Source organism: Humulus lupulus, chromosome 6 (assembly GCF_963169125.1).
Source record: "Humulus lupulus chromosome 6, drHumLupu1.1, whole genome shotgun sequence".
In the NCBI taxonomy this organism is placed as follows: domain Eukaryota; kingdom Viridiplantae; phylum Streptophyta; class Magnoliopsida; order Rosales; family Cannabaceae; genus Humulus; species Humulus lupulus.
This window is the reverse complement of record NC_084798.1, coordinates 3,500,817-3,520,143: the sequence shown is the minus strand read 5'-3', so window position 1 is coordinate 3,520,143 and position 19,327 is coordinate 3,500,817. Positions and strand designations below refer to the sequence as shown.

Here is a 19,327-nt window from a genome sequence, read left to right as displayed (position 1 = left end):
ATAATTTTTAACTATAATTTACCAATCATAATAATTAATAATTAATTTTAACATTAATATTAGATGTTTTGTAATTGAAAAAAGTTAAAAATATAAATGATTTAATAAAATATAATTAAGTAAAATATAAATATAATAAAATTGTTATTAATTAAGTAAATAATCAAATACAAATTGAAGAATTTAATAAAAAATTACAATATGAAATTAATGTATAATTAAATTAATTTTAAAATAAAAGTAATAAATAAGTAAATAATTTAAAATTTTGTAATAATTAATAATTGGCTACATTTTCTTTGGTAAATATAAATAAGAGATATTTGCGGCTAAAATACCCAAACTTAACTCACTAACACTTAAATATCTAAACTTATTTTTTAGTACCAAAAGTACCAAAACGTGAAATTTACTTGCAATTAGAGATACACGGTGTTAAATGTTAAAGTTGACTGGTCAAAGGTGTAACAGCCCGACTTTTCTTAACTAGACTCACCGAACACGACTATGACTATCCGGGGTCAACTGGACCCTTACGGTCAACTTTAGTAAAAATCGGACGTTAAAAACTAAATAAACTTTAGAAAATTTTACATTGGAGTACTTCGAAATAAAATAGTATTTGGATGGGATCCCATAGTTTAAAAAAATAAACAAAATGTAGTTTAAACGTAACTTAAGAAATAGTCTGTAGCCACATGACTTTCTTTAGATAAACTAGTAAACATGAAATTGATGAAACTGTCACTGGACTCAGCGGAAAACTTAAGAGAACCCTGACAACCCTGTAGGTCAGTTGTTTCACAGTATGCATACTTCAGACAGAACCCCCTCCAGCTTATTGCACTACTCCTTAAGCTTTGCTCTTACCTACACACACAGAGTAACTGATGAGCTATAACGCTTAGTAAGGAAGCTAGCTACAACTTATGACTCTACTATCCAAAACAAACTTTGCATAACAGAAATGCATATCTAGAAACTGCAAACTGAGCAACACACGTCTAGCATATTCACATAAGTCAAAGTGTTGCGTAACATACTGAAAACATATAACTGAGCCATCGTGTTATTTGTGGGGTTTTAATCCCAGTGTGGCCTCCACAGCCTAGAGAATTGTAATGACCCACTACTCTAGACTCTTGGACCATTCCGAAACTATACATACAAATTCTTACTAAAACTTACATTTGTGAAAATACCATTATTTTATTGGAAAACTTATAGAAATAAGAGTTACTTACATAAATACCAAAAAGGATATGGGATCCCATTGTTTGAAAAACAAAACATAACATGACTTATAAAATAAAGGGATTACATAGTAAGTGCAGAAAATACATATAAAGACCATAAACAAATGACTACATCCTCGAAATCGAACTCTCGACTCCTTAACTCCATTCATCATCGATACACATTCTCTAAGCGTCCACGAATCTTACCACCTCTAAAGCTATTTTCCTGCACATAAAACAGAAAGGAATGAGCCTAATGCCCAACAAGGAAAATCTAACACTTAGTCATAAACTTAAATTTCATAAGAAATGTAAAGACATAACATAACACTTACTACATACACATACTATATGGCCATTATTACTTGGGGTCCCATAGACTAAACAAGTCATATGCCCATGAGATTAGTGGGGTCCTACTAGCTAAGTAGGTCATATGCCCATAATCTATTTGGGGTCTTGTTAGTCATATGGGTCATATGCCCAAGCCTACAAACATACATATTCATAACATATTTTATAACATATTTCATAACATAAAACATAAGATAACATAAGCATAAAACATATAGATTCTATCATATTTTCCTTACCAAAGTTATCGGAATATGTGGACAGCGTTGGAACTTTGGAACACTCCTAATAACCATTATGAAAAAGAGTGAGTCTAATGAAGAAAAAGAGATGAAAAGGAATGGGAAGACTAAACCATTGAGACACATACTTACCAAAACTTATGTGCTCAAGAACTTAGATTTCCTAACCAAAATAAAGATTAAGGTTAGAGGCTGAGTAGAAGATTATGAGAACTTAAAAGAACAAATACAGAATTGAACTATAGTTTTGGGTTACCTTGAAGACTTGTAAGACCAATCTACACCTCAAACCGAAATACTCTAAAACCTTACTTCCCAAAGTGTTTGATAAGCTTATGATGATCAAGCTTATGATTCCCAAACCCAGGTGTTTATACTCTCACACTCACTTAGCACTTGCAGCCTCTGAACTTAGAACAAAAGATGAATAATGGCTGGGTACTAGGTCCTATTTATAGAGTTTAGGAATGAAAGGATCTTGATTTTACTTGAATAAAAATAATAGCTTTTTAGGTGAAAATAATTTGAATAATCGTTCAGCAGAGGCTGAAGACTCATTCAAAAAGATGCTGGACTTATCAAGAGGGTGAATGGCTGAATGGAAAAGAATTCAAAAACTCTCAAAAACATACTGAAGGAGGCGATATATCGCCTGGGCCAGTATGCCCGAGGCTGTCGTGCATCGTCTCGTGTTTTCCGTATCTACGTGCTGTGATATATCGCCCCCTATAACTGTGATATATCGGCACACGTTGATTAATTAAACACGAAATTACACATTTTTAGCTAAGTTCGAATGAAGTAAATAGCCTTGACTAAGCCCTCAACGTATTCAAAGCTGCTGACTGACCTTATAGCATTCAAAATTTACTCCTTATTAAATTTAATCCTCAAAATGCTTAATTCTTAATCACCCATTCATAACATGTGCTTAAAATCCTATTGGTCCTCCTCTAAACCTTATCGTATAATAAATATTATCTTAATATCAGTCATAAATATTCTTACACTATAGGTTAAACTTAGAAAGTCTATAAGTACTACTATGAGTGTCCAAATAATTCCCGGTCTGAACCAAAAATCCACAGTTACAAAGATAATGCTATAAATACTATAATACTACTATCTAACTAGCTAAGTAAAGTTCTTGGACTCTACAAGAATACTCAGCTCCCGTACCAAAGGGGTACACTCCGCTAAAACACGACGACTTTATTGACTTGGCGGATAACCCCACTGTATGGCTGCATGGGGAATCTGCCTTCCCAAGGCCTTGTACTGAGCCATCGAGTTATCTGTGGGATCATGATCCCCGGGTGGCCTCCGCGGCCCAGAGAATACTCACCTCCCGTGCCAAAGGGGTATACTCCGCTAAAACCCGGTGACTTTACTGACTGAGCGGCTAACCCCACTACACGGCTGCATGGGGTCCACCCTCACAAGGTTTCCCTTGACAATCACAAACATTGCACATGCATTCATGATAACTTTACTGCACTAAGCACATTCAAACCCGATAGATGGGTACTATCATGCGCATCCAGCCATATAATCACACATATATATAGCAACTAGAATTTACCTAGCAGTATACAAACATGCAAACAATCCACTAAGATCACAACAAACTAAGTTACTCTTGGTGTATACTTCCTTACCTCTTGTCCTTAGCTTTCGCAAATTATGTCTTTGTGAGTATTTCCGATCGCGTTTAGACCCTATAATCATATTGGGACAATATGTCTTAGTTTATGATTACTAGGATTCTAAAATATATAAGGGAATTTAAAAAAAAAACAAAACTGAAATTCCCGACCCTGGCCCAAACCCGAGCCCGTGGGGTAAAATGACCATAATACCCCTCTCAGAATCCCAAACTCAACTTAGAAAATTATTATTCCCAATAATAATTTTATCCTAGGCCATGTTCGAAATCGCAAGTCAAAACTCCAATTATTTCTAAAAATTTCGTTGTTCGATGCTCGAGTCCAAATTCACGAGCCCCAAGCCCACCTCTTGACCTTGAGACTTAAAATCGATAATATTGCACTTCCTAAAATATTTTTTCTAAGTCCTTGAAAATATTTCGTAGATTCTAAGTCATCAAATCTAAACTTTGAAACTAACTCTCAAACCTAGAATTTTTCTTGAAGCTTACATAATAATTCCCGAGCCTAGCTTGTAAATTATTATACTTGGACAATTAACTAGGGAATTTTTATCCTTAATTCTCAATAATCAGATTTTGATCTTAGAATACCTAATCCCAAGCCTTGCAGTAACATCCTAAAGTTTTGGGACCAAATACCACTTTTTGTCCCCTTTGGTTACAAATTGGTAACCAATAGTAACCAGTTCAAAACATGCATGCTCATGCACGTGACCACCTGAATATGGACTCCCTCTCCCACGGCAGCCTCCATGACCAACCCGACTATGGTTGGACTTCATCCCTACACCACCAAGACCACTACCTCAGCCACCTCTGACCGTCACCACCACCACCGGTCTCCACCACCAATCACCGGCAATGCTAATGAACTGCGCATACCCGTCACCCACAAGCACTAACAATCCTCAAAACATCTCAAAGTTCAAGATTTATCCTATAAAACTATCCCTAGCACTTTAATGAGTGTCTCCAGCCCCAATAAACTTATTAGAACTATGTACAACAGCCCAAAAATTCATATCCACGGTAAGGAAGCGAAAACGAACAATCGGAAACATAAAACTACGAAGGAAATCTTTGAATATATACCTCTTACTGTGGTCGGTTCTTGGTGTTTTCTTTCTTCTCCTCAACTTAGTCCAAAACACTATGAACACAAAAAAACCATTCGACATGAATTTGGTACTCAAAATCTAAGAGAAAAATCAACGCAAAGTAGGTTCGGACGTACGTTATTTTTGTATAGGCTATTCTTGCACCGAACTCTCAAAACACTCCCTTCTTTCTCTTGCTTTCTTCTACAATCAAAACAGAGGTTCTAAGGACGTGTCTAAGGTCCGTAATCCAAAGAAAAACCAAAGAAATGACTCACCTTACCTTCTTATTCTTTGACCCAAAGTGGTCGTACACTACAAGAACACAATGTGTTCTCTTCCTCTAACCTCTCTCAGTTTTCTCTCACGTTCAAAGATGGCTGAAACAAATGAGGAAAAACAATCTAGAAGAGACAAGATTTGGTTTGATCAATTGTAATTAGAATATTATATCAGGCCTCTTGGGGTGCTGTAGGATGTAAATATGTTTGGTTTAATACACAATTATCTGATTTACCAAAAAAAAAAAAATGAGGAAAAACAACGGTTCTAATTCCCTCCCTAGTAACCTCTAAAAACTGCCACGGCTGTTTAAATTACGTTTCCCTCCAATAAGTATGTGTGCAGCCAAACACACCGTACGCTTCTCAAAATAAAACATTAAAACTATAGCTTAAGAATGATAAATATAAACTATAGTCTAAACACAAAAAATGCAACTTAATATATGAAATTTAAGTTTCTTGATGATAAGCTCATTCTCCCTCAAATTCATGAACTACAAATTATTGTAAATACATTGAAAGAAAAGAAGTGAGGTTGGAGTATGTGAAGTCTCAAGATGAAGGGACAAACATCTTTATCAAGCCACTCCAGAGAGAAACTTTACTCATAGTATGAGTGTAAAACATAGCAAGATATTATATGGAATCATTAAAAATATAGATTATTGTAGTGATCCCAACATACATATGTCGTGTATAATGTGATCATCATACACGATACCTAGAAAGAATATCTAAGAGATCCTCATCAGAGAAAGCGTATTGAAATACCTTATTTTTGTCAAGATAATATAAACCTTCATAGTTCATAAATATATAAGCTAAATTACTAGCAGAACTTTAAAATAGAATCAGTATACTTCAGAGTAATTATTTCTTTGACACAATGCATTTTAGCTTTAGAGTAATGCCAATACATATTTAATACTTGGATACAATATAATACAAGATGCATGGACAAGTATATGTAATGCATAAAAACATCAAAAGTAAAAAAAATTGTTCCAAATGGTGAAAAATAAAATGTAGACTACTTAAACACAATAACTGAATTACCATTGATGAATTTTAAAAAGATTTTTCAGGAAATGATAACGACCATGTTATATAACCTGTATTTGATCATGTATCTTCAGTGGTAGCCTCGGCGTTATTATAAGATTCTTGTGGATACAAGCAAGGCTTTGGAGGCATTTCTAAACATTCAACATCACCCTCTAACATCTCTATGACTTTGCTCATGGAAGGGCGATCACAAGGCTTCAATTGTATACACCATAATGCAACCACAATCATCTTTTTTGTTATTTCTTCTTCATGTTCCTCATTTGTAATGTCTTCTTGTACTATCATCCGTTCTTTCTTGACATGGTCATACACCCATAATGGAAAATATATTTGGCTTGAATGCTCTGCTTGTGTGTTCAAGTTTTTCCTTCTACTAGCCATTTCCATCAACAACATTCCAAAACTATATACATCTGCTTTGTGGGAGACTCCTCCAATGTTTTTGTAAAATAGTTCTGGAGCTATGTATCCAGTGGTTCCTCTAACTGCAGTTAAAGACACAATGCTATTCTCCAAAGGGCATAATCTTGCTAGACCAAAGTCTGAAATCTTGGGAATAAAATTTTCATCCAAAAGAATGTTGTGAGGTTTAATATCAAAATGCAAAATTTGCATATCACATCCTTGGTGAAGATACTCAATACCGCGAGCAATTCCAAGTGAGATATCAAATATTTTTCCGTCGCATAAGGAATTATTTATTTCTTGGTCTATCAAAAAAATATGGTTATTCAAAGATCCTTTGGGCATGTATTCATATACAAGAGCACGCTTTGAACCTTCCACACAAAAACCTACTAGTCGCACAACATTGACATGGTGAATCCTTCCAATAGTAGAAACTTCATTAATAAAGTCTTGCCAACTACTATTTTTGGATTTTCCCAACATCTTTATTGCCACAAAATGACCACTACGAAGCGTTCCTTTATATACAGAGCCAAATCCTCCTTCACCTAATTTAATTTTAAAGTCTTTAGACATCTTCTTAATATCTGAATATGCATATCTAATTGGTATGAGATTGTTTTGACTTTGTAGAAACTTTTCAATGCCATCGTACGCTGACAAATGTCGTCTACGCCACTTATAAATGACAAGACCAATCATAAATGAAATTCCAATTGTTGTTCTTGGTGCTAGAATCTCAACTGCAAGGATTATCAGAATAATAGTATATAAAAATGTCACTCTTATATATAATAGTATATATGATTACATAAAATTTACTTATGTTCGCCCAAACTTATACACAACATATTAATATAAAATGAATAGTTATTTGAACCCAATGTTTGAAAATTTTAACCTCATATACATATATTCATATTTGATTAGTGGGGCTAGTATTCCTTTTGGGACTAATCCCATTCATATATATTTTTATGTATGAAAACTAATAATTTGAATACGAAAATAAAGAGAAATATTTCAATAATAAGACAGTATGTTTTGAACGTGATAAGAAAAAATTACATGGGCCACCATATATAGAGGCGTATTGGAAATTAGTATGATACTGTAAGTATAGCACACTAATTTTCACTTAGTTCACTAAAAACTACGTTATTAATTTAGAATATAACATGACTAAACTCATTTAGACTTGTAAGACTATCTCTATAGATAGAACCAAAAAGGACAAAAGAGAATGTCAGAAGCGAAAGCAATCTTCATCTATCCTAAAAGTTCGAAGAGGGCATCTAATAGAAAGGAAAAGAAGAACGACTCCAAGAATAAGAATACCAAGGGAAAGTGTTGTTAATGTGGAACTAAATATAAACAAAATGTATTATACATTATATTATTAAAAAAAAATAACAGTTTTATAAATGTAATTATTTTCTAAATAAAACTAAATATATGTAATTATTAATTAAATTATATTTATCGTACAATGATTTAAAACAAGAGATAGTGAAATTAGTAAGGGAGATAAAAAAAAAACCACTTTTTATGAAATATTCAAGTTTTGAAGTTTATACTTTTTTTTCTTCTTCCAAAGTATGAAGTTTATAACAATGGATAAATCTGTTGTGTAAATTAAAGACAAATGTCTTAGGTGCATGTAGGATACTATATAACAGAATATACCAATCTTATGATTGAATCTTGTCATATATAGGTTTGTGTGTGATTGGATAACTATAACTTGGGACAAGATCCACTCAAAAAAAAAAAAAATTCAATTTTAGTCACAACAAAATTTGTTGGAAAAAATTAAGTGAATGAGAAATTGATGCCTTTAATGATTCAGAAAATCACTTTGGTTAAAGATGAGAATATCATAATATTGTGTGATTTATTCTGATTGATTTTAGCAAATCACTTTGGTCAAAATTGAAAGATCAGAATATTGTGTGATTAATTCTGATTGATTTTCAGAAAATTACTTTGGGTAACTACTGATATTAACAGAATAAGTGATTAATTCTGATTTATTTTCATAAATTAAGATTCCAAATTTGTTGGATATTTTGACATTAATGCACTTGATTCACACACATTATCAACTCTCCATGAAGCCTATAAAATGATGTTTTTCCTCTCATTCTGAGACACACAGATACAAAGTATCACACACTTAGTATCTTTCTCTCTTCTGTCTCTATAGTATTTTCTGGTAATAGAAGAAAGGTTTGTTTCGAGTTCGCCTAAGCAGACGCAGTGGTGCTTTCGCTCTGCTTGATAGCTGTTGTATCCTAGGAAGTGGTTGCTCACGAATCCTCTAGCACCGTTCAGGTAGAGGGGGCAAATCTGCTTTAAGGAAAGCATGTTTTGCGTGTCTCGGCTTTGGTTTATTCTTTATATTGTATTTTTGTATTTCCATTCTTCAATTAAATATATTAATATATATGTTTCGTTCTTCTCTACTATATTATTTCTAACAATCTTAATGCACATTTCGACTCCTTCGGAGAAGACAAATAGGTTGAAGGGCGGAAACCAGTTTGGGTTTTCTTTGTTTTATATTTAATTGGTGCCAGTAACTTTATACTTATATATGCACTTATCCAATTCTTTTTATTTTTCGGTACCTATTTTTTTTTTCATATTCTACTCAATCTATATATATGTGCATGAAAATTATATAGATTCATATATATGGCATTGTGCATAAAATTTTTCTTTGTAGGTTTCGTTTATCTTATTTGTCTCATGTTATATTTTATGTCTATATATATGTTTCATATATAATTGTCTTATATTAAATTTTATGTTCTATATATATGTTTCATATATAATTGTATCATAATTAAGAGATATTCATATATAATTATTTCTATATCTATTAATTTCCTTCTGTTTCATATTCATGTATTGAAATTATTTAGATGAAGAAAAAATTGCTTAATATATTTCAATTGGTGGAAAGTCATATTTCGTCTATAGTATATGTATGTTTTTTTTTCTTTTATTGTCTTTTATCTATATACTAACATTAAGGGAGTAGTGTTACATTTTTTTTCTTCTCTGTTTCTTTCTAAGATGAGTTTTGCATATTTAAATTATTTATAAAGTTAAAATCACTTTTTAAATATATATATACATAGAAAATTATATATGTATTTAAATGTGTCATTATTAATGTTGTCTTTAGTACCTATCACATGTGTATACTCACCATTCAAGTATGATGTAATTGCTAGCTTTCAATTTTTTATCTTAAAACGTAATTGCTAAAAGTGCAATTTTTTTTATTTCACCATTCAGATATGGTTGAAAACATGGATGTTATTCCTACTTGTTGGCGCCGTTTTTCGTTAACTTAAAAAGAAGAGCAATTAAACAGATATTATACCAGAGAAAATGAAATAGGAGATGAAAACAGAATTTTATTACGTGGTTCAGCAGTTTAAATCTGCCTAGTCGACGAATCTATGTTATTAGAACTTGGAAGTTCTTTTGGAAACTTTCAAAGAATAGTTTCCCAGAGTTTCTCCTCAAATCTCAGAAATTTCGTTCCTTACAAATGGAGTGTTCTTCTCTATTTATAGAGAAGATTTTTGAATTCGTTCCCACATATCTCGGGAAAATATTCTGTAAATCAAATGATATAATGTCTTTTAATGCATTATTTTCTACGTGCATGATAATATCCCCTAGAATGTGGGATTGGATAATTTATTACATTATATCCCTTAAATATAGGGATTTTATAACAATAAATACATCCATACGTACCCGACTGACTTTGATTTGGGCTTATTACGCCTCCGAGATTATTTGTCAATCACAAACTTGTTATTCTTGCTTTGTCTTTGCTCCCAACAAGTCATTGATGGAGTCATCAAAATCGAGCTTATGTTTCTCAAGCTCAGGTCATTATCACTGAGAACTAGAGATACACCAAAAATATATACAAGTGTTGAACCCTTTGCTGTTTCGAGCTTACCTTGACAGCTCGAAGCATCTTCGAAGCTATGTACTTTTCGAGCTCACGAGATCGTCGTTTACAGCGAGACCGTCTGACGGGAGGATCATATGATGACTGTGCACATTTCGAGCCTACACCTAACAAGGCTAGATTTTGGGATCACAATTCCCCATGCTCGAAATCTGAGTGTAACATTTTGCCCCCTCAAAAGTATCAGTTCGAATCCTATGAGAATGAAACTTTTGAACTGCGCTCCTTGGACACTTTATCGTCTAATGGACACGTTTCAGCTAAGGGTTGCTCAATAAGAGTACTCGAATTCTTTTGGTATTGTGCCCACATTTGTTCGCCTGCCAACTTTATGCCGCCATCATCACGTTTGTACCCGTCCGTCAGATCAGATACCAAATATGGCCAATGGCTCAGATTAGCCCGACCTTTGACCTCCTTTTTCATTTTGCATATATATATATATAGATATATATAGCTTCATCTTCTCTCCTTCTTCACTTTCATTTTCAAACTTTCAGAAAGAAGAAAGAAAAACCAGAACGCAAACATTGTCTTGTCCTCGTATGTTTTCCAAACCGAGAAAACAAAATAACCTTGGATTGCTCAACTCCGTGAGATCGTTCTTGCAACCACTCCTCCGGTCATCAATCTCTCTGTATCCGTAAGCCACCGTGTGTAATTTTCTGTTTTTGATCTCGTTTGTTTATACATATTCTGCTTTTACATTTCTGTGTTCTTGTTGCAGCGTAAGCATATTTATTAGTTTTTTCACTAGTTTTATAAGAAATTTCGTAGCAATTAGTAATCCCAATCACATTTGTTTAGCTGATATTGTGTAAACTCTAGGTTCAAAAAATTTCTAATATCATGGGTTTCAAACCCAGATTTAGGATAGAGGATGCAAATGTAGACATTTTTTATATATAGTTTTAGACCACGGGTGACGTACCGTGTAGACCACGAAATAAGGTACTGAATTAGGGTTTTAAATTGCATGTTTCCCAAAATTAGCACATTTTTGAGTAACCGCCAACTTTTTCCCTAAAAATCTGGGATTCATTAAAACAAATCCACTTTCCCTTTTCGCGTTAAATACATGATCGAAGCCTGAATCCTCCAATGGCTCGAGGCTCCTTCAAATCTTTCAATTGAGCTTATTCTGTGACTTTGAGCTTTCGAGCTTGAATCACTTAGAATTTTATTCTCTGTTCCTTGTGTGCTTGGCCCTCACCCTATTCTTTCTTGTTAGATGTCGCAGAATCTTGAAAGGCAATGGGGGTCAGTGCTCGCAATTCCCTATTCTCGAGCTCACTTCTGGCGTCAAATCGACGAGGTCTAGGAAAGGAAAAGGAAAAAAATTCGGATCGCCATCTATCAAGACCCAGACCCCGAGCTTAGAACGGTCCCTCTCTATCCCAAGCTCAAAGTAACTGTCGCCTTCAATCCAGGAGAACTCATTTTCTCAATGATGGAGACATTAAATCGCCCATCCACCTCGCAACTAGCTGCCGTTCCTACCTCGAGAGAGGAGTTTTTGAGGCCGAGCATTATTGGAGCTCGGTTTCTTCATTAGGACAAATCTCTAACATCCTGGCTTGTCACAGCCTAGGATTGTCAGGATCGTTGAGGTGCCGAGCTTTTACCTCCAACGAACGAAGCTGCTATGCCCCGGGAGATGGCCATCCCGACAAAATACTGAGGCTCGCGGCCTGGAGTCGCGAGCATATGAAGGCAGGGGCTCTTTTACCCTTGAAGTCCTTTTTTAAGGACTTCTAGATTTTTTCGGGCTCCCACCTTTTCAACTCCAGACCAATTCATCCAGGGTCTTGTCAGCCCTGAGGTCGATGTACCACGAACTAAATTGGCAAGGACCTTCACCAAGGGAGATCATGTGTATGTTTTGCTTGAAAGCAACCCCTCCCGAGCTAGGGGAGGAGACGACTTCTATTGCTTGTTGAGCTATCCCAAGTAGAAGAAGATCTTCGAGGGTATGCCCAACAATCCTCCCAACTTCAAGTCGGCCTTCTTTTGGACAAATGGCCTGGCTGCTTCAAAGTTTTATTCATTAAGACGAATTCGTAAGTATACGACCCATTTCCTTTCATGCTTGTCTAACGTTTAGACACGAACTAATTATAATGTGTCTGACTCTTTAGCCAATTATCATCGTCCTACCCCTACAGATGCAATGAGGGAGCACAAAAAAATTCTGCTCCAGCTGCCATATGGTAGGCACTCCCTATCTTATCTTCTCCGTGAAGATAAGATTTGAGCCTGCGGTCTTCTGAAGCAGGACCAGTCAACAGACGACACCGCCTATCGGAAGTACACCATGTGGGAGCATGTACCCCTCCCTACTGATAAGCTTCCTCTAAGGAAGAGGTCAAAAAGCTCAAAAGCACGATCCCCAGCTCGCCATCTCATTAGTCCGTGCTCCGGGAATGACACCAATAATGAGGCCTCGAGCTCGAGTGACAGAAGTAAAGTCATTCTCAGCTCGGCCATGTGGTCCCCTTCCCAGTTTCAACATAGATCCGGTGTCTTTGGTATGTTTCCCCAACATTTTTAAGCCCAAAAGGCATGACATTGTAACAGTACAACCCTTTATCTATTACAAAGCTCATATGCTATTGGTCCGGTGCATGCATGGCGATCTGGTTATATCCATAATAAGCATTCATGAATGACATAAGACCGTGCCTAGCTGTGGCATCTACGAGCTGATCGATCCGAGGTAGGGGAAAGCATAGGTTTGTTGAGATACAAGGGTCGGATATGTGTTCTGTAGGACAATGCGTTGAGGCGAGAGATTCTGGATGAATCTCATACTACTCCTTACTCTTTGCATCCAGGCACCATGAAGATGTATCAAGATGTGAGATTGATGTATTGGTGGCCCGGGATGAAGAGGGATATAGTGGAATATGTGGCAAAGTGCTTGGCATGTCAACAGGTCAAGGATGAGCATCAGAGGCCGGCCGGGTTATTGCAGCCTCTGGATATCCCAGAGTGGAAATGGGAGGACATCACGATGGATTTCGTGGCGGGACTACCCAGGACTGTTCGTCAACATGATTCTATTTGGGTTATAGTGGATCGCTATACCAAGACAGCTCACTTATTGCCAGTGAGGACTACATATATAGTTGACCAGTATGCAGATCTCTATGTGAGAAAGATCGTGCGCCTTCATGGAGCGCAGAGTTCGATCGTGTCAAATCGAGACCCTAATTTTACTTCCAAGTTTTGGAGAACTTAACAGAAGGCCATGGGAACACAGATGAAGTTCAGTACTGCTTATCATCCTCAGATAGATGGACAATCTGATAGGACGATCCATATATTAGAAGACATGCTGCGAGCATGTGTGCTGGACTTTGGTGGATCCTGGAGCAAGTATTTACCTTTGATAGAGTTTTCCTATAATAACAATTATCAGTCTACCATTGGGGTTGCACCTTATGAGATGTTGTATGGTAGGAAGTGCAGATCTCTTATTCATTGGGATGAGACAGGTGAAAGGAGATACTTGGGTCCTGAGGCAGTTCACAGGACCAGTGAGGCCATTGAGAATATTAGAGCTCAGATGCTCGCTTCTCAAAGCAGACAGAAAAGTTATGCAGATCCCAAGCGCAGGAACGTAGAGTTCCAAGTGGGAGACTACGCCTTCCTTAGAGTCTCGCCATGGAAAGGGGTGAGAAGGTTTGGGAACAAGGGCAAGATGAGCCCTAGATTTGTAGGTCCATTTGAGATCCTAAAGAGGATTGGTCAGGTGGCTTACAGGTTGGCCTTACCTCTGGCATTGTCGGTCGTGCATAACGTGTTTCACGTTTCAGCTCTTTGAAGGTATGTATCTAATGTGACTCATGTTTTTAGCTATGAAGATTTGGAGCTTGAGGCAAATCTCTCCTATGAGGAACAACTAGTCCAGATACTTGATAGAAAGGACAAGGTCCTCAGGAATAAGACGATACCTTTGGCTAAGGAATTATGGAGGAACAAGAAGGTTGAGGAAGCATCCTGGGAGCTGGAATTAGATGTGCAGAATCAGTATCCCAAGTTGTTCAGGTAAATTTCGAGGACGAAATTTTTGTAAGGAGGGGATAGTTGTAATGCCCCAAAATCCCTAATGCAATGTAATTGTTGGATTAGTAGGTCGGGAGGGCCGTAATTGATTTATTATGTCATTAAATTATTATATGCATGTTTATGTTAATTATATTATAATATGATGTTAAATGCATGCATGTGAGTCCACATTTCATTGCAGGGACATTTTGGTAATTTAGCCCGTTGAGGGTGTAATTGTATATTTGTATGCATGTCGGTGACCTATTGTCGAGGCCACATTATAATGTGGATTTCTTCGAGCCATTCGGGATGAGACGATCTTTGAGTGCAAATTAGCGGTTTAGTCATAACGGGATTAAGTTTGGGGCTCGGGGTGAGTCTCGGGGTAATTTGGTGATTAGAACGTTGCCGAGAATTAAAGGGTAATAGGATATAAATTATTGGTATTTGAGAATATTAAGAATAACGAGAATTGGAGGGTATTAATTATGATTAACGAAATAGGTGGGAAATGACGGTTTTACCCTTGGGAGCCTTTAGAAAACCTTAAATGACCTAGGGGCAAAAAGGCCTTTAGACCTTATGATATGTTTTAAGCCATTGACGGCTGTTGAAAGTTATATAAAAAAAAGCATAAAACATTCCTCCCGTACCTCCTTTCTCTCCTTTTCTTTTGGATTTTTGGAGCTTTTCTTGAGGATTTAAGTTAGGGAAGTGGATCTTGAGGGCTTGGGATTGTGTTCCACCTTTAAAGAGGGTCCTAATCTGAGCTTGAGGTAAGTTTCTATCAATTAAAACTCTAGCTTTGCTCTATTTTTTTTATTTAGATTTCATCTTGGTTTTCTAGGTTGGTTGATGGGAATTGATGGGAGTTTTTGGCTAGGGTTCCTTGGGTTATGATGCCTAGGACATGTGTAGATGGTTTTTGGGTTCAATTGGGACTTAAAATGAGGTTTGGAAGTGTTTGGTTCAGGTTGGAAATGGTGGAGTCGAAGGGAAAAGTTTCAGGGGCATTTTTGGCTGTGTATAGCGCTACAGCGCCCACAAGTGGGCACTACAGCGTTACTCAAGGAGGAGTTTTTGCTGACTTAGGGGTTGGGGCGCTAGGGGGGGTAGCGCTACAGCGCTACCCTGCTTCTTTAGATTTTGGTTTTGTGCATTTTTAAGGGTTTTTAGCTCGAAGTTTCAATCCATAAGGCTCGGGATCGAATCTACGCACTGTTTGGGTACAATTCGGGGTCCCGAGAGTGAGGTTTAGGTCAAGACCCTTTCATTGCTGATTTTCTTTAGTTGAGGTTATAATTGGTTATGGCTAGGTAACCTCTAAGGAATCTAAAGGTCAATCATTCTCAAGGGTTGTTCTGTTACTACTTCTTGCTCGAACTAGAGCTAAGAAAACTGCACCCCATCTGTGACATGCATGGTTATTATTTAGGCATGTTGAGTGTTTAAATGTGGACAGTGATTGCATATCAAATGCTTAGCAAATCTTGCTTACGTGTGAATGGCACTGACTTACTAGTCAGAATCGGCAATGGTGTCAGATCCGTCTGTGAAGCTGTGACTTACTAGTCAAGTTTGACAGCGGTACTGAGCAATGGTCGTATGTTACTAACCTATGAGTCAGGAGCGGCATAAGTGTCATGAACGCAGAGCCGATAAATATTAGATCTAATTAACATCAGCATTGAATGACTCATCATGAGTATTAATGCCGGACCGACCCCAAGTTCGATGAAAACTAAAAGAGCTTGCCTAGTTCTATGACTAGTCACTCAGAGCCAGGGCCAGAAGGCCCAGGTGACCGTATTGTCACATGGCTAAGGCTACGGAACCTACACTAGTGACTCCATGGTCACTCATTTTGTTTATATTGGTGACTCGATCACTCACTTGTAAAGGGTGCGGAACCCACATTAGTGACTTACACATTTTTCACTCATATGTTTTGGGCTATAAGTCCTGGATGATTATTATGATCATCATTTGATATTCATGCAGTATTGAGTTTTCTTGCTGGGCTTTGGCTCATGGGTGTTATGTGGTACAGGTAAAGGGAAAGAAAAGCCCACCCAGCCTTGAGTGGAGAGCTTAGGTGGCGATGTGTACATATGCGGCCGCTTGACTATCACGAGCAAGGAGTTTCTTAGAGGGACTAGGGGTTAACCCTAATTTTGCCGCTTAGGTCGGGGAGTTGTAAATTTTACACTGTAATGACCATTTTGGATTGTAAATAACTTGTAAACGTTTTTATGGGCCCATGAACAGTTTTATGTTTTAAATAAAATATATAATTTTCTTTTTATTGGCTTTTCACCTTAACCTACTAATAACATCTAGATGCACGTTTATAACCAAAGAACTCGATTAGCGAGTTAAGCACAGTTCAATGTTCACAGTAACGGTCTTGGAGTAACCAGGGCGTTACAATTTTCTTGTGATAAAGGAAGGTTTGTTTTGATTTCGCCTAAGCAGACGCAGTGGTGCTTCGTTCTGCTTGATAGTTGTTGTATCCTGGGAAGTGGTTGCTCACGAATCCTCTAGCACCGTTCAGGTAGAGGGGCAAATCTGCTTTAAGGGAAGCGTGTTTTGTGTGCCTCGGCTTTGGTTTATTCTTTATATTGTATTTTTGTATTTCCATTCTTCAATTAAATATATTAATATATATGTTTCGTTCTTTCCACTATATTATTTCTAACAAAATTTATGACTAATACTAAAAAAAATTATTTAAAAATATTATCTTAATTATGTCATCTCTTAAAAGTTCGTAGTTAAAAATATTAGTCACAAAAATTATAATTTGTTGTGACTAAACGTGTCACAACAAACTTTATTACTACAAGCAATAGGATGTAACTAAGAATATATTAGTGATAATTTGTAACAAAATATGATTTTTTAGCCACAAATAATTTTTTGTTTTCCCTAAAAGTGGCACTTAGTCACAAAAAAAAACTCTATGCTATGACTAAAAAGTTGTCACTAAAAATTTAAAAGAATTAAATAAGTGAAAGAAAGGGTTCTTATAGGATTGAGATAGTTGTTTGAGGGATAGCTTAATGGTCAAACTTGTAATATACTCCCACAAAATCTAAGAATAGAGTTCCTTTCAAATTCACATCACAATAGTTAATTATTAAATAACTAATGACTTGAGTTTTGTTATTTGGCATGTGTCCAATAATGCTACAAAAGTTAATTGGTACAATTTAAGATTAAGTTCCACTTACTCAAATTTGAAATAGAATATGTGGTACATGATATTATATTATTGCAATTTGCCACAACTTGCGGTGATGGACCATAGCAATATTCCAATTAATTATGTCATTCTTTTCTACTTTAACTATTACTCATATATCATCAAGCGCCCACAACAACATATAAGTAATACGTACGGGTGTAGAATTTTACGCAAAAAAAATATATATATATAAAATAACTAATTAAATAAATTATAAATTAAAAAATAGTTAAAGATCTCTTACCAATCTGCTTCCATCTTTCAATTATAAAGTCTGCAACAAAAACAAGAGAACAAAAGGTGATTAAAAGGGGAAAATCGTCGGTGATTAAAACGATATTGGTAAGGTAGAACTCTCTCACCAGGAATAATATAGAGCAGAAATTCTTGGATTATATTCCACAGTGCTGCGTCATCCAATATAGAAATACACATGTAAATTTCTAATAACATTAATTAACTAATCCCAAAGCAGTTTATGTGGTATATAAATATTAGTACATAGAGATGAATTAGTCCTTACTGCACGACATTAAAAATCGAGTCCCTCTTATTGATAAGCAGTAGTCATAAATGCAATGAACCTTGTAGGACCTTTCATCGATGTAGCAAATTTTCCTTGAGTTTTCTTTATGAGGAGCTGCATAGATCCATGACAACTCAAAGCCATTGGTAAGCTCATCGTGGATGTTTCGGTAGGACATCTTCTTCCTCTTCTCATCTTTGGCAGATACGACAGCCGAGTTGACTGTTTTGCAGGAGTCGGCGAAATCAGAATATTTGAAGCCAGAAGCATACACCACATATACGAACCGACCTTTGGGATTTTGCTTGGAGAAAGTAGAGCTATTTATGCAAGGAGATGTGTCTATGTAGAGAGAATTATTGTACACCTTGTTTTCACAACTCAAGTATAATAAAAACTCTGAAAGTTGATATCTTCTAAACCTACTCGACCAAAACTTGTCAACGTGTCCAACCCTGGTTTCTAGTTCAAAATAATCATAATCGAAGCTCCGTGTCCGTTGCATAGGGATGGATGAGCAATTACCCTTGCGGAGATTAGGGTCCACAAGTCTAATTGTGAAGTTCTTTGAATTGATCGCCCGAACACCATATCCGTTGTAGGTAAACAACTTGTTGTTCTTGCAAGAAAGATTAATGAAATGCCAGTCGTAGGACGCCCAGCTTGGTGCGCAGCGGGAGCTGGATGGATCTGTTTCTAGTCCGAAAGGGAAGACTATATTGTGGAAATCTCCACAAGAAGAAGAACAATTAGCAGTAGTCATAGTAGTAGTAGTAGTATTATAATTACTACTATGAGTACTGCTGATCTCATGGAGTATAGTTATGATCGTGATCAGAATAAGATGAAGGGCTTCCATTTCGCAATTACATCTTTTTAAAATCTTTCTTCTTATAAGGCTCCAATGGTTAAATACATAATGATTTAAATTAAAAGCAACTTTATTTAATTTATGGACTTTATTCTAGTGTCAAACTGTAAAATTTCTTTACTTTTACAATTGAAGAGAGAAAATATATGAAAATTATTTAGTGTCACCATCATTTATTAAACAGGGTGTAGAAAAGTATTCGTATGATCAATAATTGTAAAGAAATTTCATAAAGAAAAAGACAAGAGAAAAGTATTCATATGAATAATT

At 36.0% G+C, this 19,327-nt stretch overlaps 1 protein-coding gene across 3 annotated transcripts; it reads right to left on the bottom strand.

Moving 5' to 3' along the window:
• Positions 1 to 677: 677 nt before the first annotated feature.
• LOC133781414 (LEAF RUST 10 DISEASE-RESISTANCE LOCUS RECEPTOR-LIKE PROTEIN KINASE-like 2.8) lies at positions 678 to 19,115 on the bottom strand. 3 transcript variants are annotated; one of them, XM_062220385.1, is made up of 5 exons: positions 18,184 to 19,115; positions 18,023 to 18,067; positions 17,905 to 17,934; positions 5,997 to 7,103; positions 678 to 870 (listed from the first exon to the last, which is right to left on the bottom strand). In XM_062220385.1, the coding sequence occupies exons 1-4, from the start codon at positions 19,043 to 19,045 to the stop codon at positions 6,007 to 6,009; spliced, it is 2,034 nt and encodes a 677-aa protein (XP_062076369.1). In that variant the 5' UTR covers positions 19,046 to 19,115; the 3' UTR covers positions 678 to 870; positions 5,997 to 6,006. The 3 variants fall into 3 exon arrangements, with proteins under 3 accessions (XP_062076369.1, XP_062076368.1, XP_062076367.1); XM_062220384.1 differs by lacking the exon at positions 678 to 870 and adding an exon at positions 1,245 to 1,464; XM_062220383.1 differs by lacking the exon at positions 678 to 870 and having other exon boundaries at positions 5,724 to 7,103.
• Positions 19,116 to 19,327: the final 212 nt, after the last annotated feature.

Bases quoted from the DNA above. Each gene is read 5' to 3' on its own strand.
- LOC133781414 (XM_062220385.1), bottom strand. From the start codon at position 19,045: ATGGAAGCCCTTCATCTTATTCTGATCACGATCATAACTATACTCCAT. The intron at 18,068-18,183 runs GTAAGGACTAAT...TGGATGACGCAG, and splicing joins TCGATTTTTAATGTCGTGCA to CACTGTGGAATATAATCCAA. The intron at 7,104-17,904 runs GTAAGAGATCTT...TAATCCTTGCAG, and splicing joins TGAAAGATGGAAGCAGATTG to TTGAGATTCTAGCACCAAGA.